The sequence below is a fragment of the Lytechinus pictus genome, chromosome 3, assembly GCF_037042905.1.
Source record: "Lytechinus pictus isolate F3 Inbred chromosome 3, Lp3.0, whole genome shotgun sequence".
Taxonomy (NCBI): Eukaryota; Metazoa; Echinodermata; class Echinoidea; order Temnopleuroida; family Toxopneustidae; genus Lytechinus; species Lytechinus pictus.
In genome coordinates this window covers 12,206,213-12,230,847 of record NC_087247.1, presented here as the reverse complement: position 1 = coordinate 12,230,847, position 24,635 = coordinate 12,206,213, and the positions used below count along the sequence as shown (strand labels likewise).

Genomic DNA, 24,635 nt, shown 5'->3' with positions numbered 1-24,635 from the left:
GAAAGCATATGATCGTATTCACGCTGCTTCTCTTTGTTTTTTCCCCTTTTATTTCTTCGTCGTGAAGCCGCCATATCTGTACGCCAAAGGAAGGGGGGGGGAGAATAGGTACAGAAGGGGGGGGCCTGATCATGAAAAAAAAAGAGAAAAGGAAAGAAAAGGAAAGAGATGAGAGTTAAATATGGTACTATTTTCCAAATAATATGTCAAAATCTATCACAAACTCGAATTTTTGTAATAAAAATGTTGAAATTTTTGCTCGCTCGATCGCAACTTCTTTATAATTTTATGCGATATGCCATATCGAGCCCCGTGGCTTATTGTGCCACGGGAGGGGGATGGTCCTTCAGTGAAGTTCTACAACAAGATTATGTGCATATTCTAGATCAATCATGCGAGCGTGGAGAGCTAGGTTAATTTTTTGAAAAAATGGAATTGAAAATGAGCCAGTGTGAGGATTTTTGTCCGTTTTCATGGTTATTTCCTTTTTGTACCCTCGGCATGTTAAAAAATGAACTGGGGAGGTTGTTCCAGTTCCTAATCGTTCTTGGATAGAAGGAGAACTTGAAGGGGTCGATTGTGGCTTCAGGTGTGATGTACTTCAAGTCCGGCCAACTGCGTAGCCAGGATTTCATTTTGGAGGGGGCGGTAAATGCACGCGAAGCATGCCAACACTTACAGAGCGCGCGAAGCGCGCTCCCTAAGGGGGTGGATGCAGGGAGTTTCCCCCTCCCGCGCGAAGCGCGAAGCTTTTGGTGTTTCATAAATTAAAATGAAAAGGAGCCGTCTCTCTTTGTCTCTAGTACCTATATCGGCTCCAATTCAGTTGACTATATTGTGATTTTGAACCTTGTTTTCATGAGTTTTCAAAAGTGATTGTGAACGCACAAAATAAGGAATTCAATGGAGTAAATTAAAATAATAATAACCCCGCGCGAAGCGCGGAAGCTAAAGCGTTTTATCAATTTTTTTGCCATGAAAAGGGTCCCGAGAAAAGCGTATTTTAAAAATATATTGAATACTTCCCTTGGAAAGATCAGATTTGATTACAAACAATTCAGCGACAGTGCATATCTTTAACTCGGAAAACAGAGGAGAAGAAGTCCTCCCCGTGCAGAGCAATGAAACTCTCAAATTTCAAAGGGCGAACGTTTCATCAAATGCAGATATCTCTAATACCCCATCGACTCTAATTCAATTGATTTTCTAAGATTATTGAACTTCATTACAAGGAAAGTAGTGCGTAAAAAGTTGAAACTTCTGTGATTTATTGAAATTATATAAAAAAAAGGATGCCTAATTTCTTTGACTTATCCTGAAGCGCTTCATTTTTAATTATAAAAAAACTTAAGTGTCATTCAAAATTTCAAACTGAGGGCGCAAAACAGGACAAGAGATGAATGTGCAGGGGAATGACATGAAGTTTATAGCATTTGATAAAAAATATTGTACCTTTTTATTTAATACGACACGAATTTTATACCTTCCTCTTTTTAAGTTAGGAACCTGTTTGCCCCAAAATTATGGTTGTTAGTAATGAGCTGAAAAGCGGGATAAGTTGACTTTATGGCCGGAGGTGACGGCAGAAATTGATATAAAGATTTTACCCGCCCGGAGCCGACCCGACCAGAAGTTGCGCGATCAATTAAAAAAAAGATAACTTCATATATACTTCGGCCCAACCGTACTCTAATTCCATGCCCTAATGTATACATTTGATTTTTAACTGGCAAGAAACACATATAGCTGAGGTGGGAAAACAGGGTTAGAGAAAGGGTGGGGGAAACAATGGAGAACTTCAATATTGTCACTTAACCGCGCGCAGCGCGGAAGCAAAATTCATATATAAATTTAGAGCAATTCAGAGTGAAGAAGTTTCTCTTTTAAGAAAAAAAAAAAATATAAAAGAAAAAAACACAAAGCTACCTTTCTTCCCTTTCCTCCCTTTTCTTTTCCTTTTCTCCTCTCTCTTTTCCCTTCTTTTATTTCTTTTTGGGGACGTTTTTTGGGGGGCGACCGCCCCCACCGCCCCCCTGGCTACGCGCCTGAGTCCGGCTTCAAGTTGTGATCATGTCTTCCTGACGGGGAAAAAGTTAGAAAATTCTTTTATTATTTGTGTGTTGCGCAATATTTATACCATATGCGCGGACGTACAAAGACTAAATCCTGTGCCGAAACTGGCCGAAAACTGTGGAAAATAGTAGGTAAAACGATGTGTATTTTCATTCTAAATTGATGATAAACTGATGTGATAGCGATTGAGAGACCTATGGTGTACTTTTATATTGATATCTTATGTACATTTATCTGTGGCTTTGTCTTTCTAAACGCTCGGTAGTCCGTGTGGTTTGTTGATGGGTGAATGAATGGGCATTGCATAGGTTCCCGATCGAAGTTTCGTGTCGCTGGTGGGGATTCCCCTGGCCCTGGGGCCAAGGACCGTCTTTCGACTTTCGTGTCGCCCATCTTTTATAATGCGCTATATTATGAGCGGGGTTTTTCTGAAATTTATGATTAACAAATAAAATTTGTAAGCTTTCTTTTAAAAGATGTTAAATCAGTTTTTGGAAAGAGTTCCTACCTACCCCCCACCAAAAATAAAAAAGATTGTTGAGAACTTGAGACTTCCGGTTCGTTCACTCCAGATTTTTCTGTCATTTTTGTCTCCCCTGCGTAGTGGAGCGAGACATAGGTATCACTATTTCCGGCGTCGTCGTCGTCAACAATTGTGTTGTACACCCAATAACTTTCTATAGCTTCGAGGTGGGATCACCAACTTCATACCAGAGGTCCATCTCCTGAAGGCACAGGTCAAGACTCAAGTTCGAATATGAGTCGAATTTGAATGAGGTCAAAGGTCAATGAACTTTCCATGACTGGCACTGTGCTATGTTGTACACATAATAACTTTCTATATCTTCGAGGTAGGATTGCCAAATTCATACAAGAGGTACATCTCTTGAAGGTGCAGGTCAAGTTCGAATGTGAGTTGAATTTGATTAAGGTCAAAGGTCAATGAACTTTCCATGACTGGCACTGTGCTGGGTTGTACACACAACTTTCTATAGCTTCGAGGTGAGATCGCCAAATTCATAACAGAGGTCCATCTCTTGAAGGTGCAGGTCAAGTTCAAATGTGAGCCGAATTTGAATAAGGTCAAAGTTCAATGAACTTTCCATGACTGGCACTGTGCTGTACACACAATAACTTTCTATATCTTCGAGGTAGGATTGCCAAATTCATACAAGAGGTCCATCTTTTGAAGGTGCAGGTCAAGTTCGAATGTGAGTTGAATTTGATTAAGGTCAAAGGTCAATGAACTTTCCATGACTGGCACTGTGCTGTGTTGTACACATAATAACTTTTTATATCTTCGAGGTAGGATTGCCAAATTCATACAAGAGGTCCATCTCTTGAAGGTGCAGGTCAAGTTTGAATGTGAGTTGACTTTGATTAAGGTCAAAGGTCAATGAACTTTCCATGACTGGCACTGTGCTGTGTTGTACACACAATAACTTTCTATAGCTTCGAGGTGGGTTCGCCAAACTCGTAACAGAGGTCCATCTCTTGAAGGTGCAGGTCAGGTTCGAATGTGAGTTGAATTTGATTAAGGTCAAAGGTCAAGGAACTTTCACACTACTTTGTTCCTCTAATGACATGAACTTTATAATTTTATACTTTTTAACATTAACATTTTACTTCAGAACTCAGTACTCTCTATACCTGAACCAGATTTTGTATTTTACTTGTTTATTCTTTAAAAACTGTTACAAGTTGTTATTTATTTAATGAGCTATAGTTCTTGGCACCATTTATAATATTCACACAAATTTGCCAATGCTACAATAGAAAAGCTGTCAAAGTTTCTTAAATGTTACCCTTCAGATTTGCTGTATGCATGTTCTGGTAATACTGTAGAAAACAAATTGAGAAAAGTTATGCCCCTACCATCATCCAACATTTATGCTAAAGATTGGCATTTCATTACAGTGTGAATATTATGAAGTGTGATCCGCGTCCACGCCGTTGTGCCGGGCAACATGTTGCACTCATTCAGATCAGAAGAAAAAAACAATAAGAATAGAAAGCAATAAAAATAAAATCACACACAATAAGTTTTTATATTTATCTTTCATGCACAACCTTTCCTCCATTTTTTCAAACAATAAGTTTGCCATAACACCTTAATAATTTAATTTTACAATTTTACTCACATTATTATCAATTACATTCTTTTTCACTAACATTCATTTCCTTACTTGCATGGAAAGTAATTATAGCTTCATAGTATTAACAGCATTCTTAGTGTTATCTGATTTTGTAGGGATAAAGTAGGCCTATACCATTAATGCATGTAAACTGTCAGAACCACAATTCACCCCCTAAACTGCTGACAGCCTCAGAAGTCATATAGCATAGTCATGACTGCAATATGCAGGCGAGACAACGCTTGGCGTTTGCCTTGTTTTACTGTTGCTTACCTAGCCAGGAGGCTCCTAGAGAGTAAAAATTGTTTACTAACGTATAATACTCTCCACAGAGCAGAGCCAGGGATTGCGTCCCATTCATGTGCATGTACTGTGAAACAAACTGAATCTTTCACCCCTGAGATTTCTATTTTCCTTCTAAAAGATCTAGCCCTAAATCATGTAAATGGGATACAACTTCATGTCCGACATTTCTACGATATTGATTTCATTTTAAACAAGAATTCATTAACAAAATAATAAAAATATAAAAAGACGGGGAAAACTTGCCACCGTATTTACATCGCCATCTTGATTTCTTTGTCTTTCCCCAAGGCTACAGATATGCGTGCTGTAGGTACATAGGTCGGAATCCTATGTGGCATTTACTTTCAATAACAAAAATATTATGTATGTTCCTCTTTATTTCTGTACAGGTCTTTCTTGTGACTCAACAAAGAGAAGATTCAATGTTTCCTTCTCCAGAGATGATAACCTTATAGGACTGTTCTGCAATATGTTTTCATCGATATCAAAAGCAGTAGCTCATGTTTGGAGCAACAGTCTTCCAAAAGAAACATCATCAAGTGAATCTCCCAATACTAAACCTGAATCCAGAAAAGGGACCGCTCCCACCTATCCCTGTTATGGGAGTAGTTACGATGGAGATGTTCAACCACAATATGGTCAAGATGTTGCACCAGGCAATGCCCAAGCAGATCATACCAAGTCTGTTCTGTTCCAGGTCGGAGATGAAGAGGATGATCCATACAAGAATGGAGCAGAACAAAGTGAAACCAAAAGCACAATCAGTGGAAAGATTACCCATATTTACAGTGACTATGGGCTTATTGACAACTCGATCCACTTTAGATTTGATTCCGTACTGTATAACATGACTCCCAAGGTTGGCTTGAGGGCAGAAGCGACCATAGAGTCTGGTGGACATCAAGATGTAGGTCTCCGAGCTACAGAAGTCATCATCTCCAAAGCAGACTGGGAGGATGACGAGAACGGCGCTGAGGAACCAGAATGGCACATCGGCAAGGTGACCAAGACGGAGAGGACCTCTGGATGGATGGACGAAACCATGTTCTACGACCAGGATGCGTGTCCCTATGGCTTCATCCCGCACAGAGGTGACTGGTTGGTTGCAGAAATGACAAAGAACATCGAGACTGGAGCCAAGGTTGTAAAGACCGTTCGGCCATTGAGGGAGAAACGTTTCAAGGGATTTGTGACTCGAGTGTACCCGGGCTATGGTTTTATAGACGGAACAATCTACTTCTCCAGAAAGGCATGTGATCCAAACTATGTACCAAAGCGTGATGACGAAGTAGAAGGAAAGGCTATTGAATCTGATCAAAGCAAGGGCAAGTGGAGAGCTGTCACGGTCTCCTTAAAGAAGCAAGAAAGGTAATCATTATTATCTGGTAGCTCTAGATTCCTGTACACAATTAAGAATATTACGTGATTACCCTTTAAAATTCAGGCTATTCTCTGTAGCCTTCTTCGTATGATAATTTTTGTGTTTGACAAAAGATGAGGTTTTTTCTTTGCATTTAGACTACAGCCCAAAAATTTGAAGAGTTGTTTTCTTGATTATGTAACAAAGAGATTCTTTTTTTTCAGTTATTAAGATCCCTTCAAGGATATTTTGTGTTTCATATTTTTTTTTACAAAGTTTCTTTTTGTTCTTTTACTTCTTTTTCATTAATTTATTTACTTTTTTTTTTTGGGGGGGGGTGTATATATGAAGTGAATGGTTATTAGATTAAATAATTCGCAATAATTTATAAAGTTACAAATAAAGTTTCTTTTATTATAAATATGAAAAGATATTAATTAACTGATATTTGAACTGCAATTTTGTTTCTAAAATTCAAATAATAATTTTTTTTTCTCTTCCAAATAGGATGATCCATGGCAAACAGTTCCCTGCAAATATATTTCGAGATGGAGAAAAGATGACTAAAGATAATAGTATGGCAGTCACAGTGAGCGGAGATTTCAACAATATGTGCATTGGTCAGGAAAAAAATGTCACAGTGTATGTGAGGTAAGCTCAGAAGAAATGATAACTCTTCCTCTTACTTTTCCCCTGATAGATAACAAATTTATGCTCTCTAACACTTTTCCTAAGGGGCCCAATCATTTATACATATTTGCATTGTTAAGATGGAATATATATAGGACTAAGAAGTGAACTCTCTCAACCTTCCCCTCCTCTACTAAAGCATTTTCTATGAGCTCACTTAACTACCAAAGAGAAAACTTTTGAAAAATCGGAAATTGATGACCTAAAAAAAAAGGAAGCTTTTTTACTTGATGACAATGTTATGACATTTGCGTCATATCGCAGTATTAAAACAAGACTCATCAGACAAGAATCAAGGAGACTATGATCTTGCAACATCGTCACCCAACTTTAACAAATTAAACTAAACTTGAAGTATCTTTAAGTCACTTCTTCTTTGTGATATTCCACAAGCATACTTTTTAGATGATATGTAAAGTCATTGTTGCATTTTCAACAAATGTGACTTCTGTTAACAGTGAAAATATAACCATGTTACCAAGTAATATTCAAACATTTTTCATCACATCTATAGTAAGGCAAGCTTTCAGATTTTAATTTAAAGGGGAATCCAACCCAAATAAAAACTTGTTTTTATAAGGAAAAGAAAATCAGACAAGTTGATAGGTGAAAGTTTGAACAATATTGGACAAACAACAAGAAAGTTATGACTTTTCAAAAGTTCTAAATATTGGTAATCACTATACCCATGGAGACTTCAAATTGGCCGCATATGTGATGTCATAGTGATGTAAGGCAAGGACTACTCTTCCATGTACTTCAATACATATTATGGCTAAAATGTCATTTTGCCCAAAAGTTTTATTTCAAATTATATTTTTCTTTCATGAGGACCTAAAACAATATACTACCTGGGTTATATTTAGATTACTGCCCCAGGGGAATGGGTACTTAGGAGAAAACCACAAATCCCTGATAATAAAGTAAGTGGCCTATGGGAAAGTTGTCCTTGCCCCTTGTCATAATTTACTTACCCAGTTACCAATTTGAAATCTACATAGTACTAGTGATCTCAATTTTAAAGCAGCTATAACTTTCTTATTGCTTGTTCGATTTCTTTCAAACTTTCACCATTCTGTTTTATTTATTTTTCTCCTTCTCAACACAACATTTTATGGCCAAGGTTGGATTCCCCTTTAATGTCACAACTCTCAATCTATCAAACTGGCCCCTATGTTACATCTGATTTGCATTGATACGAGCAAAAAAATTAAACACTTCTCTTCATTGATCAGAAACACAGGTGAAGAAACGCGGAAGCTGATTAAATCTGAAGCAGTGTGTCTTTTGAGCGACATCATTCTCAGTATCGATGGTGTTGCTGAAGATGCGGTGAGGAAATCCACCGGATTGAGCTCCTGCAACCAATCCATTGAGGTTACTTCCGGCAGCAAAATCAGTTTGACTGTAACCATCACAGCAAGGTTTGTAGGATATCAGTCAACCCATGCCTACATTTTGCATATTTTGTTTGAAGGTTTGCATGGTGGTATGTACAATCGCTGATGTGGTTTACGGTACACCATGTGAAGTGTTATAGAAACAATAGATAGAAGAAGACGAGAAGAAATGGATCGCTGACTCAAGCCAGCATCTCCTCATTAGCTCTACTACTCAAGCTGTTCTCAACTCATCAATCTTTCCTGGTTTACAGTCCTTTTCAGGACTACTTTCAAGAAAGAATACTCTACTCTCAAATCTCCACTTTCTCGCCTATCCATTTCTTCTCTTCTTCTATCCACTGTTTCTATAACACTTCACATGGTGTACCGTAAACCACATCAGCGATTTTGCATATTGTATTTATATTGTATATCTCATGTAAAAACATACTGCATTTCCTATCATGTATTTATATAATATTGAATGGCTAAGAATGGAATACCAGACATATTCCAAGAGTTTTGGGCAATATTCCACGAATCGCAGATGAGTGGAATATTGGCCCTAAGGAGTGGAATATTTCTGGTATTCCATGATATAGAGCCATTCAATTATATCATCTATTCCCCCCCCCCAAAAAAAAAAAGAAATAAAATAAAAAGAGGGAGATTTTTTAATGAACTTGTCAAGGCATCTCTTACCAAATACGGCATCATCACTTCATAACATTAACTTTGGTCGTTGACATACGACTCATGTATTTTATTGTGACATTACTAAGCGTCATTGTACTCTGTGCTGCGCATCGCATTGCGTTCATTGTTGTACGCGTTGTACATTTCATGCATTCGCGCATGCGCACTAGACTTTTGAATATGGTCTCAAATTCAACAGCAATTTTTGTACAGGAGCCTGTGGGATATTCGTCGAATTTCGGTACTTTTTAGGGATACGCTGTGATACTGCACGGCAATTGATACACACCAAAATTCAAGTTTTTTAAGGTCAAGTCCACCCTAGGAAAATGCTGACTTGAATCATTAGAGAAAAATCAAACTAGCATAGTACTGAAAATTTCATCAAAATCGGATGTAAAATAAGAAAGTTATGACATTTTAAAGTTTCGCTTATTTTTCACAAAACAGTGATATGCACAACTTGGTGACACAGTCGATGATGTCAATCACTCACTATTTCTTTTGGTTTTTATTGTTTGAATTATACAATATTTCATTTTTTATAGATTTGACAATAAGGACCAACTTGACTGAACCATATAGTATTAAACAATGCTAATTTCACATGTTCAGGGAGGAATTAATCGTTGTATCACTTGACAATGAGGAGAAAATTAGAATATCTCATATTTCATATAATAAAATACAAAAGAAATAGTGAGTGGATGACGTCATAGTCTCCTCATTTGCATACCAGCCAGGATGTGCTTTGAAAAATTAAGCGAAACTTTAAAATGCCATAACTTTCCTATTTTACATCCAATTTTGATGAAATTTTCAGTTTTATGCTTGTCGGATTTTTCTCTTTTTATTCAAATCAACTTTTTGTTGGGGTGGACTTGTCCTTTAATGCATCGCTAAAACGCTTTATATAGATGTTAATTGTTCATATTTTATTGTGACTATGCCATGGACTAGTGGATATCTGGTGATAGAGTTGCTGGCCGGTAGATGATAGGATCAAATTCCTCTGGTTCCATGACTTTTTCTGACTAATTTTTCAGATCAAACATGTGATCTTATTTACTGGGTGCCAGTCATAAAATGTATTACATTATTACCTGTCTATAGTTGCAATAATAATGTGTCTTGTCAGATTTGTCATCAAGAAATATTTATTTAATTTTAAAAATATTTTTATTGTTATTCCTTGGGGGGAGGGGGTCTTATATGAATTATGAAACAAAAGCTCACCCTCCTGCATACCGACTTTCCTGCTTTTGTCATTTTGCCTGGAACAATACACTTGTATTAAAAGCCTTAAAGGGGAATGAAACCTTTGGAACAAGTAGGCTTGTGTCGAAACAGAAAAATCAAAGAATAAGAACAAAGAAAGTTTGAGAAAAATCGGACAAATAATGAGAAAGTTACGGTCATTTGAATATTGCAATCACTAATGCTATGGAGATCCTCCCATTGGCAATGCGACAAGGATGGGTGATGTCATGTGTGAACAACTTTACCTTTGATGGACTATAAAATACCCTCAAAATGTCTCTTTTGCTTTTTCTTATTATGATACAAACTCTTTATCCATGATGTATTCTTTAAAAATCTGTATTACATGCCCTCCTATAGAAAGAACACATGATCTACTGATAGATGTGATAAAAGAGGCAGTTTCTTTGATTTTTCTGTTTTCACACAAGCTACCTTGTTCCGAAGGCTTCATTCTCCTTTAAGCATACCAACTTGAATGACTTGAATGGTGATATGTATTAGTTCTTAAGTTTATTAAGGATATTGTCTTTGTTTGCTTGTAAGCGTCTTACTTATCAATGCAATTTTGTCTTTGATGTTTCAGGAGTGTTGGAAAATCAGCCTGCCAGATTGTATTGACCTTTGACTCCTCCTCTATCAGTCGTCCGATACCCATTACTGTCAAGGAAGCCACAAACACCCTTCTGACATCCGGTCGCCTCAGTGGCAAGGAGAAGTGGATGATGGAACATGCCATGGTGTCGAGTGGAAGAGGACCGGCAGTGCTCCCCGGTGTGAGACCAGCTAGGTAAGCCGGGGTTGGGGTCATCAAGGAATCTGTCAACCAGTTGCTTACAGGAACCAGGCAGTCCTAATACAAAAGCCTCTGGGAGTGACAATGTTCTTTTTTTCAACAGGTTAATAATGATGATAATGATGATAATAACAATGTGGATTTAATAACCACACACACCGTCCAAGACGCTCCCAGCAATAATTTAGTACATAAACCCCAAAATCTACTATTTAACCTAACATTACACTTTTACGCTTCACTTGAGGAATCGGTCGACCATTTGCTTTATTGGAGATTTTCACATCTAATTTTACTCATACAAGCTGTACTGTGTCCACAGAACCTCCAATCCAAATCTTCCCGTGAAGCTTGGCATGTATCCAGTCGGCAAACGGCTCAAAGAGTGTTATGCAGAAAAGAGGGATGTCACTGAGATTTGTCCACAGTTAAAGCAGGTAAGTAACCATTCAGAATGTGTGATATTCAGGAGGCTTGATGGCTCTATCGATAGAACGGGGGTTACGGACTCAGGTAACCCGGGTTTGATTTTCCCCTTGTTGTGCGAGTGCCCTTTACTCTTCATTTTCAGATCCCTCGGAGAGGACCTTAAGACTTTGGTCCTCTGGTTTGTTTGCTGACAATCATTCCTGCTTTCTTAGCAAATTAGCTTTCTCCACCAAATAACCATCTTTTATACAGGAAAATTGTCATAATACTCTGAATTTAATCTTACTTGTCAAGGCATTTTAGCATGCTTAAAAAAAAAAATCTTCCTTCACCATATCTTTTGGACAATGAAACTTAAGGTCTGTTTCCAGATATGTGTAGATAATCATATCTGATGTGAAATGACATGTCATCTGTCAATCTTATTTGTGTTTAACTTTATATGATAAACCATCAAAACTCAACTGTTCCATTTTTTGTTTTTAGGGACATTTTGTATATTAAACATAAATAAAAGAAAAGCATTTGCAAGTCTGCAAAATATGCTTCTCATTTATTTGTATGATAGGCATATCCTGCCTCAAGCTTTTGCTTGTGGCATTTTTTTGTTTAATACTCTTATGACTATGATTTTGTATAATTTATATTGAAAAATGATATTTTGTGAAAATGGAAGAAAATAAATGTTATAAATTTGAATGAAGAAAAATTAATGATGATTGTATTTGCTTGCAACTCCTCTGCAGGTTTATGAACATTGATTGTTTTCCAATTTAAAAAAAATATGTGCGTTGATATGTATGCTCTTCAGATCACTATTTATTGACATTCATTTTCGTTGATAACTTAGGCTATTATGTACATTTTGTAGCTGATTTTCTTTATCAAATTTAAGGAATACTTATTAAAATGATGTGTTTAAAAAAAAAATTCCACAATGCTGTCCTTTTCTTTTCTGCATATAGTCTCTGAGACCTGATAACTACTTCACAATTTTCTCAGCACTTCTCCACATAGAGGAACTGAAGATGGAAGTAGATATGAGAGAATTTGATCTGGAACGGGTGAGCTTGTGAATCTTTAAAATTACACGTCCATCTCAATTTCAAGTTGGTTTAAAAATTATGTATGGCATTTTGAAGTTTTCCAGCTTCTATTTTATTTTCTTTGGTCTTATTTCCCCCCTTTCTGCTTTTCTCCACGTCCTACCTCTAACGTTTGTTCTGGGGTTCGTATGGGTACAAAGCGCAATTAATTTTTGTCCAAGCATATCGATTGAATTTGTTGTTCACTTTTCTTATTTTATTAATTCTTATATATAACCTTATGATAGGAGCTGTCTAAACGATTCCTGTGCGGGTTTTTTTTTAAATGGCTGTACCCAATTTAAATCTACTGTTCATACCTACATATATTCGCATATTCACAAAGTAGTGATATGCTCAACATGGATGGTGTGAAAAAAGGGAGCTCATAGCATCACATAATCATTAGTTATTTTGTATTTTGTAATTTTTGAATTTTGCAATTTTTCCTCCTGATCTGATTCTGCAAAAAAGGAAACTTAGGTTACTGAAAAAAATGCAATTTCATGTCAGGTTAGAAGAAGAGGACATTGTATTCATTCTATCATTTCCCTTTCTAACATTGGATTAGATAAAAAAATATTATTCATAACAAATCAACAAAGACTATTTGTATGATTTCACAAACGGCATAAAAAACACTGAAAATTAACTTAATGATTGCTATTAAATTTGAATGTCCCCTTTTATGACATTCTCTGGAGTGACTGTTGTCAATGAGATACTTACAAATACAAAATGATGCATATGAGGGAATATGATTGTCCATCTGAATGGAATTTTAAAATATTCTCATGGTATGTGCAGGCCAGTATGAGACCCAGAGGTGAGTTCTTGTCCTTGGAAGTACCTGGTCTTGCTGAAGGTAGACCTTCTGTTCTTGTTGGAGATAAGGTCATATTGACAGAGCCCTACGCAAGCCCAAACGCACCTCGTTTTGAAGGAATTGTACATGAGGTAAGTAAATGTACCTTTCCATCTTTGCACTATTTCATTAAAGGACAAGTCCACCCCAACAAAAAGTTGATTTGAAAAAAAGGAGAAAAATTCAACAAGCAAAACACTGAAAATGTCATCAAAATCGGATGTGAAATAAGAAAGTTATGACATTTTAAAGTTTCGCTTAAATTTCACAAAACAGTTATTTGCACATCCTGGTTGGTATGCAAATTGGCAGACTGATGACATATCACCCACTCACTATTTCTTTTGTATTTTATTGTATGAAATATTCAAATTTTCTCCTCCTTGTCGAGGGAAACAAAGTTTTATTTCTCCCTGAACATGTGGTATTACCATTATTTTAACAGTTTATGGTTAAGTTAAGTTGGTCCTTATTGTCAAATCTGCAAAAAATGAAATATTGTATTATTCAAACAATAAAAAACAAAAGAAATAGTGAGTGATGGACATCATCGACTCTCTCATTTGCATATCGAGGAGTCATTTAAATGTGCATTTAAATGTTTTGTGAAAAATAAGTGAAACATAAAAATGTCATAACTTTCCTATTTAACATCCGATTTCGATGAAATTTGCAGCATTATGTTTGTTTGATTTTTCTCTATCGATTCAAATCAACAATTTTCTGGGGTGGACTTGCCCTTCAAATTAGATAATAGAAGTTTTTTTTTTGCTGCTTGAGCTACAGTACTGTGGATCTAAAAAATTTGAATGTTCAGAATGTGAAGAGCTCATGGCTGCTCTTGCTCAATCCAACTGGATGGTCTTCTCTTTGAGTTGGCATTGTGATTCTATTTTTTTTCCACCCACATTGACTGTACAAGTGCATTGATGTTATGTACATTGAGACGAGATGCAAAAGCAGAATTTGAATTTGGGTGACTTCTAGTTATTAGAGGATAGGTCACATTTGAGGTCATTATGCCTTCGCAACGTAATGTTTGCTGTCCTGCCACTTTCTGTATGTATTTCAATCATGTGTATTTTGGTAGATTTTTTACGTTAGTCAAGGGGTTTATATTAAAGCTAAATGAACGTAGTTGCAGTAAAACACTGATTTCGTGAGAAAGTCTGTAAAACCAAGGTTAAGTATTACTATATCATCGTGGATCTAGATCTGGTACAGTTACATAAACTGAACTTTGTGAAATCATAAAATCTAAGCTTAAAAACGATCACACTGAAGATCGCCAACACAGATACGCACACGTGGGACAGTGTATTATTATTGCTGGAATAAAGACCCGACGGAAGTGACCGAATCCGCGCTTATTTTGCTTATTTCTCAGCAATTACACAATTTCTTCCAGAATCCTTTGGCACATATTTTTTATCCATACAAATAGACACTTGGGTGGTTATTATATTAGATTCTTTTAAAACTCATATTGAGATCGTTACCACAACTGGCATTTATCTTTAAGTGTTTGTAGTGTCTAGATACTATTTATTTTCATTTTATGCCAGTATACTACATGTATGTAAATTAGCAATGATCTGCAAGTCATTCTGATTGTTATTGAAAAGAGATATATCACTGTATCAATGTTTGAGTGTTTTTCAGTAATTATTTCTGATGATTATGATTATATTAATCCTTTCTTTAGGTGCACAACGAAGACATCTTCTTAAAATTTCATCCTCATTTCCAGGAATCGTATGGAGCAGAGATATTCAGTGTTATGTTCACATTCTCGAGGTAAGTCTATATTTTGAAACATTTAATTATATGTATTGGCTTCAATATACAAATGCACAGCAATTTGGTTATTCTATGAGAGTCTGAGGCCCGTATTCTGAACTTGAATTTAATTAAACTCAGGTTTAAAGTTGTGGTTTAAGTATGGATAGCCAATTGTTATATAAATCACTAACAGTAGAGATATCATATTTCAGCTCATTTGGCTCTCAAATCTTTCATAATTGTCTAGGAAGTATAAATAGGTGATTGTCTTCACCATCGATGCATCAAGAGAGAGCACAGTAAACATAAGTAACATACAACTTCATAAAAATTTGGACACTTTTGGTTTCCCATAATTGTAGCACAGAGTTAGACCATGGTGTAAGTTAAACCTGACTGCAGAATACGGGCCTATGGGTTTAACTGTGTTGCTAGCATTGTAAAGCATTGATATTTAACATATACATTGTGCCCTTCATCTCAGCAGATAGCATAATTTTCGTGCACCTTTTTTCCCCAACCTTCAGAACCCCTCTAAGAAGATGCCACCAAGTTGTTGAGATGGCAGCACTCATCCTGGGAAAAGAAGGTGTGTACACTGAATATGGCCCGTATTCTGCGTATTCTGAAGTTGGGTTTAATTTAAGGACGTTCCACAGTTAAAGTGAAATCCATGTCATTTTCACCAAACTTTGCACATATTTACTTTAGAACCTTAATATTCGAAATATGCAAAAATTAACATAGGTCCATGTGCTTGATTTTTTGCTATAAAGCTTCAAAGTTCACCCAAATTGATGTTCTTAAGAATCGCGCATTCACAAGAATTTGGCATTTTTAGACCGCCCAAGATTACTACAATGAGTTTAAACCTCTATTACTCTGTCAAAATACACGAAAAAGTCATGAAATTTCGCAAGAGAGTTAGTAATTGTATCATTAGAATGGAGAATCTATTTATAGTGCTATTTGTTTGCAATTTTAAGTTTAACAGAACTGTCAGTTCTTAAAAATGGCGTAAAAGATAACAAAATCCCAATCTAAAAAATGTGAAATTTCAGTAGCAAACTACAAACGTACAATAAATGCTGCACTTTATTCAAAATCCATGTCATTTTCACCAAAATTTGCAGAGTTGTAGAGGAAGGTATACCTAAGAGGTACAAACATTAAAAAATAGGGGTTCATCTGCTTGTTTTTAAACTATCAGCATTTTTATTAGAGCAAATGTGCTTTTTAAAACACCAAAAATGCGCCGAATGCTTCGTATCTATGTGAAGAAAAAATCAAAACCACTCTACCATTTATTCAAACTCGGGGTAATATTCGTGATTCTTGGCAGCACTGCAGAGTAAAGTATTTTGAAATTGTAGAGAAATTTTTCTTTGAATGGTCCATGGAATAATTCCATTTATTAGCTTCATGAAATAACGCATCGGATCTGCAGTTAAAGTGCAGAAGATGAGAAAAATCAGCTCATACCTGCAGCTAATTAGTCACCTGTTCATCCATTGTGACGTCAGCGCGCAGAGTGTAAACTATGCGCAGATTATAATGCGCACAAACATAACTGTGGAACGTCCTAACACCCTGGTCTAAAGTTGTGGTTTAACTATGGATAGCCAATTGTGACATAAATCTCTAACAGTAGAGGTTCATTGTATCAGCTTATTTGACTTTCAAATCATTCTTAACTGTCTGGGAAGGATGAATAAGATAATTGTCTTCACCATTAAAGAATTAGGGAAGAGCACAGTGAACAAATAGAAGCATACAATGTAAACAATATTTTGACATAAAGCAGCCTCCCATAATTTTAGCACAGAGTTAGACCATGGTCTAAGTCAAGCCTGACTTTAGAATACTGGCCACATCATGATAAAACGATTGTTTAGTCTTTTATTAGCGAATTAGTCTCTTACATACTGATATTTGCAGCCTGTTACATGCGTATAATTTATACAGGATGAAATGAACCAGTCCAATTATTGCAAGGATTACTATGATTACAGCGTAAAATAACATAATTATGCTTTGTGCAATATATCTTATATGCTGATTTATATTCTTCAGATTGGAAACCAAATAGAATTGATTAAATATCATTAGTCTTTAACAACAGCCTGTAATGATCATTGATGACAAATTTTATGAGAAAAAAAAACAACACAAAATAGAGATGTCATGTGTGAACCCTCTCAGGATTGGGGTAGCAAAGAGATTATCTAGGATGTTTATTGTATTCTGTATCATACATTGAGTTGTCAGTTTTATAGTTATCATATCCTCTCCCCATAAAAAGTCTGCTCAATTAAAATTTTTCAGCAAATAAAGCATTTCTAGAGTTTATAATGTATGCTTATGAAAAGTTTTTCTATTTCTTTGCAGTCCTCTTTCCAACTGAACTGAAAGCCAAGTCCCCACAGGTGGAGGTCTCCTTCTCAACCATTCAACGTTCAGTCGTGTACCCTGGCCGTCCCAGGACCGTCATCAAGCTCCCGACTCCCAAGAACATTCCAAGACCTCTATCTTCAGAGGGCAGTCCTACCAAAGAACCCTCGCGGTCCCAGAGTCCCATCAAAAGCATCATAGTGAATGCTTCAGGGTCTACTGAAGCCATAGCCAGCCAGGATGTCCGATTGGTTCGGAAACCCTCAGAGGCTGCCAAAGACTCCGAGAAGCTCACCTTCCTGGTACCCAACGCCCTCTTGGATGGAGTAGCTACCACGCAGGATGTGACGGAACGTGGTGAAGGGGACGACAAGGCGGAGTTCTTTAATAATAAGCTGAACGCCCGCCAGAGGTCTGCTGTCATGAGGATCCTCAAGGGAGAGGGTAGACCTACTCCCTATATTCTCTTTGGACCACCTGGTTAGTACTTAACACTCCCATCCAGCCGAAAAGTTATCAGGGTTCTGTAACACGAAGCTTTTATAACAATCAATCGCTAAATAACATTGGCCAATCAAGATTATTGTTACATGGGCATATTGTTTAAAATGCTTCCAAGAGACCAATCAGAAGTGTTCTTTCATATTTGTTATCAATCGCAAACCTTTGTGTTACAGGGCCCAGATCAGTAGTTTGGGAAATCTCTCCGAATGTAAACAAGTTTGATTAGTGTGTGAACAATGCATTTATGAATGAGTTCATTCAATCTACTTGCTCTGAAGTGAAGGTTCTCTTCATAACATATGTAAATGGAATCAATAAGAGCTCATAGATGTTGCAAAGAATATATATGAAATTTCATGAGGGCTGAAATCATATACTCATATATCATTTTAAATCAGAAACACCTGGGTCCCATTTCATTAAGAAAACTTGTTATTCTAAAATACACAATTTCTATAACAATTTTACTATCAGCCAATCAGATTGAATGATTTCAGTAGCTTTTAACTGTTGCAAAATGGTTACTGTAACTAGTTTTATGAAACTGGATACACAATGTATGAATCTATCGTGCTAGTATTGGAAATCTTTTCATGTTATGATTTGAAATTATGATTTTATCTTGATTGAAATATCACTCCTTTTCGATTGTTTTTTATCACTAGGTACAGGGAAGACGATCACTATTGTTGAAACTATTCTCCAGATTCACAAGCACGTACCGTCGAGTCGTATCCTGGCCTGTACACCATCCAACAGTGCTGCAGATCTTTTGGTTAGTCCTGCCCACCAATCGTGCATCAGCCAATCAAATTTCCCGTTTCATGTGCACATGTCTCAAAGTACCCATGAACGACCAATCAGAATTGTCATTTGAAATGAGCTGTTGTTGATTTTGATTGTCATTTGAAATTAGCAATTGATTTTGATTATAAAAATAGGGCCGTGATAAAGTCAATTCATCCTTCTTTCTTGCTTAAATCGAAAGATTCACAGAAGAACATTGTGAACAAGACAGTAGAAGAAGGACCTTGCTCTAATCAAATATCCTCTAGAGGTAACTTTGCCTAAAAGCCAAGTCTTTTTATTATTATTATTATTCATTTGACCAATATAAAAAAGCAAATACATCACAAAACAATTACAATTTTACAAACATGCAAAGAAATATAGGAGCGGCAAGTTGGTCAGGGGGCGCAAATGTGAAATTCAGCCAAGTCTTTTTATTATTATTATTTATTTGATCAATATAAAAAAGCAAATAGAATACATCACAAAACAATTACAATTTTAGAAAACAAAAACGCAAAAGTGAAATTAAGCACTGTTGCCCGGAGGCATGTGCCCCCACACATGCCGCTCCCATGACATAAATCAAGTATATAATCTCTTACAAAAAGTATTGCACATTAAAAAGTAGAAATGCAGAGGAAGGGGGGGGGGGGGGCAAAAAATCAAAGGAAATAGAGACCATAGAAATCTGTTTGACTAAGAATAATTCTGATTTGGTAGAGGTGTATGACACATGTTTTGCATAATCTGGTCTTCAAGATTTTTTCACCTTTGGCGAATATTCACTTTGGAAGTAGACTTATCCAAGTTTACCTGTATTTCCAGTTTGGTTGTAAAGTATACATATACCACCTGTTAAGCTTGGTAATATCCCCTTGCAACTGCAATTTATCTTAAAAGGCCATTTATACAGTTATAGTATAGATTGACTCGGGATTTTGAAGCAGAGGAGATGCTTGAAATTCGTGTTTTTTTTATGGACATAAATTTTTCTCCATAGGCTGAACGACTCCATCAGAGTGGTGCTGTCAAGAAAGTTGACATGGTCCGGCTGAATTCCTTCCGTCGCTCAGATATGGTAAGAATTTTGAACTGCATAATATGATATTTCCAGAGAAAGTAAAAGCGGTCTTTATTAGAGTATATAATGGGTGATTTGGTATTCAATTTTAAATTTTTGGTTTTGGTGTTGGCTGGTACTCTAAAGCACAAAATAGGAATAAGATGTATGTTATAAGATAAAATTTTATTACCTGATTGCTAAGAAAGCATGAATGCTTGTAAGCAAGCAACCAGAGGACCAACGGCTTAAGGCCCTCTCTGAGGGACCTGGTAATGAAGATTTAAATACCTTACCAAAGGGCACTAGCGCACCGATTGGGAAACGAACTCGGGTCAGCGGAATATGGAACCCCCCGCTCTAACGACAGAGCTATCGTGCCTCGGACAAATCTAACTTGGTGATGAGCGATCAATAATGTGATATTGATTATCTTGTAACACTCATTAGTTGTTGGACATATGTAATGCAGACTGAATCGTGCTTACCAACACCAGCACCAAGACTGCACTTGAAATTGCACAATCTTCATTCACATCAATATTTTCGCCATTTTCTTGAAAGTTACCCAAAGTTTCGAGTGAAATATTTAAAGAGAAAATTAGAAAAAAATTGACTCAACACCAAAAGATCCACACCACTCTTGTAATCACCCAATGTACTTTGCTTTGTTGATCTATTTAGAACATCCCAGAGTGCATCCACCAGTACTGCAGCAACGGAGAAGAGCTTCGGGCTGTGGGCCATCATAGAATCATCATCAGTACCTGCTCTACCGGAGGCCAGTTCTATTCCCTTGGGCTGAAACCCGGTCACTTTTCCCATGTCATCGTAGACGAGGCAGGACAAGCCACGGAACCTGAGACGCTCATCGGTATAGGGCAGTCTGCTGGCCTTGATGGACAGGTGAGTTCTCTCTTAAGAGAATGTTGCAAGAAACTAATTCTTAGGTCCTGGGCTCCCGTCTTACAAAGAGTTACGATTGATCCAATCAATCTCAACTGTATGGAAATCTATCCATATAAATGATGTTTTTCTACGAGAAATTTGCACAATTTCCTTAGTAAACAAAGAGGATCACTCTGAATCTTCAAGAGAACAATGAATGCATGAATATACATTATATCTAGAAAATAGTATGAACAAATTTGCATTTTAGATGTTGACGTTGCTGGCCATCCATAGTTGTGGTTGATTGGATTAATTGCAAGTATGGAAAGGCAGGAAAGTCAATATATAAAATGCGTGTTTGTGAAATAGTTTTTGCTAGATATGAGATTGTTCACCACTAGAACAGGGATGTATTTTAATAATAGCACAAGAAAGGGTTGTCAGTCGTGCTTAAAGTCATTTGAAACTTTAATTTGCAATTGAACTTTGCAGTGGATTATATGAAATAAATTCCTTACAGTACCCCCCATGTGTAATAAAACCTCCAGTTGATCAGTGGGTAATTGCATTCTGTGCGTGAGCAGAATAGGGTCCTTATTCTTACCCGCGATTTCAATGTTACTTAAGTGTTTTGTGGCAAAAGGTTTTATGCATCCTACCTCGAGTAATTGACTTTCTTTTTTTCTAATCACATAGTCTTGGCTGGTGATCCAATGCAGTTGGGACCGGTTTTAGCCAGTTCTCAAGCAGGTGAACTAGGTTTGGAGCAGTCACTGTTAGAAATGCTGATATCCCCTCTTGATTGACTCTCCATTTTTCTGATCAGATTGTACTAGCTGGTATCCAATTCAGTTAGGACTGGTTTTAACGAGTTCTCAAGTGGGTGAACTAGGTTTGCAGCAGTCTTTGTTAGAGCTCTAGGTGGATATCAGCTGATAATTGACTCATTTATTTTTCTAATCAGATTGTCTTAGCCGGTGATCCATTGCAGTTGGGACCAGTTTTAGCCAGTTCTCAAGCAGGTTAACTGGGTTTGAAGCAGTCCAATCCATGTTAGAGAAGCTAATATCACCGGATAACTGACTCTCTCTCTTTTTTTCTAACCAGATTGTCTTGGCTGGTGATCCGATGCAGTTGGGACCAGTTTTAGCCAGTTCTCAAGCAGGTGAACTCGGTTTGGAGCAGTCCCTGTTAGAGAGGCTGATGAAACGAGACTTGTACCAAAGAGACGCTAAAACATTCAGGGACCACGGCGGATACAACCCACTCCTGGTAAGTCTAGATTAGAGTTCCCGGTGTCCTATAATATGGAAAACGGAAAAATTCATGGAATTCACAGAATTTTATGGTAAACAGAATTTTCAGACCCAAAAATTCAAATTACGAAAATACAATGAAGAAATCCATGTAAACAAACCGTGTTTGCCAAGCTCTTACATGTATGTGTATGGCACCTTTTTCTGAGATTTTCTTTAGTTTACAATTTGCTAATTGTGCATGTCACCCCAAAACAGAGTAAATAATGTTTAGAACATAGAATTTTAGGCAAGAGAAAATTTGGATCTCTAAGTACACTGTAGGGCTGTAATGTGTCAACTTTGCATTCTTTTACAAGTAAGAAAATGCAATTCATATCATTTGACGATAAAATGGATATCCATGACATCACAGTAAATTTTTGATAATTATGATTTAACTTTTCCAAGAGGAATAAAACAGTGTTTTAAACTGTGACATCATTAGTTTTCTCATTTCTATGCTACTTGTGATGTGCCTATCATTGTTTGTAAACACACGCAAATCTTTTTAAATAAGGTAAAACTACCCTATTTTAGTTCTGAATCCTCTGAAGCTTTCATTGTTGTGATTGTTTTATTTTTCTATTTCATTCAAATCAACATTTTGTGTGGTAGACTTGACCTTCAAGATCGCTGATATACTGATATATTACTCCTTGAAATAATTATGCAAGCCCTTCTCGTTTTTTCTTCCATCATTTCTTCAGGTAACAAAACTTGTCGACAACTACCGATCCCACCCTGCATTGCTGAAGCTTCCATCGAAGTGTTTCTATCACGATGAGCTGAATGCTTGTGCCAACATCGAGATGAGAGAATTGGCTTGTGGTTGGAACCAGCTCCCCAACAAAAACGGTTTCCCCGTCATCTTCCACGGTATACAGGTATGATGGTGACACGACATTTGCTCCTGCGACATTTGCTCTGGTCCTAATATCTCAGAGGGAATAGGGTCAGAGTTAGGATTGTCTCCTGCGACATTTGCTCTGGTCCTAGTATCTCAGAGGGCATCGGGTTAGAGTTAGGATTGTAATCAAGTTTTTGCTTCAGAATAATGTAAAAATTAGGTTTAGGGTTTATATAGTTTTGGAGGTTAGTACATGTATTTTATGTTTGGCTTAACAAGCTGATTTTCCCTCGGAGTAATTGTCGCCGGTGCAATGGTCATTGAACCGGTATGATAAATTGGATACAAAAACCTTGTATTGTCATTTTTTATTGCTCAAACCTGGATCACACCTTTGCGATTTTGGCTTGCATTCAGCCGCATGTTTGCATGTCGTTCAAATGCAGATAATCGCAGCCAAAGGCAACATAATGCGATGCAACAAGTCGATACAGGGTCAATTCCAGAGACTAACGCAGAGGTCTTGCGTTCTAGCTCGGTAGTATGAATTTTTTTTCAAACATCCACAACTGAACGCAACCAAAATCCAAATGAGCAAAGATGAGTGGCAATGAGCTAACATGTGCAAGGACACGTGAGGATGAAACAACAAAAAGCAACACCGAGCAGCTTACTCAGTCCAACACAGTGTTATTGTTAGATTTACCTCGACTTCCCTCTCTTTATCTCTCATCATCACGCTTTACTGTGTGCAACTGTATACGCAAAAGTGTGATTGCAACCAAACACTTTGCTGCGTAGTATGCCGCGTTACGGAAGGTATTGCTGCTTTCAGCAATATGCAGCTTAAAAATAGGAAAGTGTGGGCCAGGCTTTGAAATAAAGACATAGGGTGACGTATGTAATAGGCAAACAAAGTGAAATATAACTTGAACTACATTTTGTTATTTCAAAATCTTAAAGTCATCAATGTTTTTTTATTTGATTAGATTTAATAATTGTTTCCTTCTGCATTCATATAATTGTTAATACTTTTTCCCATAACATAACAAACATAAATTATATTGATTACTGTGTTTGGTATGAATTGTAGAGATATGATGAAGGAGTTAGTTATTGGGGGGGCAATTGTTACTTCGTCGTTGACTGTCAACGCAATTTCACTTTTTTACCGATAGGGAGCTGATTTGAAGGAAGGCAATAGCCCATCCTGGTGTAACCCCGCTGAAGCCGTTCAAGCCGTGACATATCTTCAAGATCTTTTGAGCTGCTCTGAATGTCACTTTAGGGAAAGTGACATAGGAATAATCACACCGTATAGAAAACAGGTACAACATTAATAATGATAACTATTTTGTAGAACTTCATCAAGTGACACAGTTATTAAAATTTGCAAAGAACTTACTCAATCTGTTTGCTGTTTGTTATAAGTGACAAGAAAATATTATTTCTCCCATAATGTATTTTTCAAGAATGCATACAACTACAAACTAATAAGCTCCTCATTTTCATGTTCACTTGAACTATATATTGCTACTGCTAAATATTAATGATAAACAGTTAACTTGTTTAATTATCATTATTATAACAATGCTTCATTTATATGTTGACAATTCATTATTTCGAATTGAAGTATACTTTACCAATTTTATTTCTTATTGTTTGGGGAGCTTTCCTGAAATGATTTGTCTCTATGAAAATTTGTACATGTAGTGCTCTCAAATTATCAGTTTTGTGTGGAGGTGTTGTGATTTAGTGGTTCAGTCACTTGACTCTTAAACCAAGGGTTTAGGGTTTGACCTGAACTTGAACTGTAGTATTGCTACCGCTAGATATTAATGATAAACTGTTAGATTGTTTAATTATCATTATTGTAACAATGCTTCATTCATATGTTGACAATTATTTCTTATTGAAGTATACTTTGCCAATTTTATTTTGTTATTGTTTGGGAAACTTTCCTGGGGTCCGTTTCATAAAGCTGTTCGTAAGT

At 36.7% G+C, this 24,635-nt stretch overlaps 1 protein-coding gene across 1 annotated transcript in view; it reads left to right on the top strand.

Annotated features, from left to right (window-relative positions):
- Positions 1-3,249: 3,249 nt before the first annotated feature.
- The window catches only part of LOC129257824 (RNA helicase Mov10l1-like), a 29,113-nt gene continuing 7,727 nt past the window's right edge, over positions 3,250-24,635 (top strand). Inside the window, exons 1-17 of the mRNA XM_064096380.1 lie at positions 3,250-3,284; positions 4,904-5,882; positions 6,382-6,525; positions 7,800-7,988; positions 10,489-10,692; positions 11,021-11,135; positions 12,093-12,191; positions 13,020-13,169; positions 14,783-14,874; positions 15,387-15,448; positions 17,248-17,730; positions 18,420-18,529; positions 19,547-19,624; positions 20,291-20,512; positions 21,605-21,769; positions 22,503-22,679; positions 23,821-23,970. Coding sequence (XP_063952450.1) covers positions 4,984-5,882; positions 6,382-6,525; positions 7,800-7,988; positions 10,489-10,692; positions 11,021-11,135; positions 12,093-12,191; positions 13,020-13,169; positions 14,783-14,874; positions 15,387-15,448; positions 17,248-17,730; positions 18,420-18,529; positions 19,547-19,624; positions 20,291-20,512; positions 21,605-21,769; positions 22,503-22,679; positions 23,821-23,970 — 3,339 coding nt within the window. The 5' untranslated portion in view covers positions 3,250-3,284; positions 4,904-4,983. The remainder of the gene's footprint in view (positions 3,285-4,903; positions 5,883-6,381; positions 6,526-7,799; positions 7,989-10,488; positions 10,693-11,020; positions 11,136-12,092; positions 12,192-13,019; positions 13,170-14,782; positions 14,875-15,386; positions 15,449-17,247; positions 17,731-18,419; positions 18,530-19,546; positions 19,625-20,290; positions 20,513-21,604; positions 21,770-22,502; positions 22,680-23,820; positions 23,971-24,635) is intronic.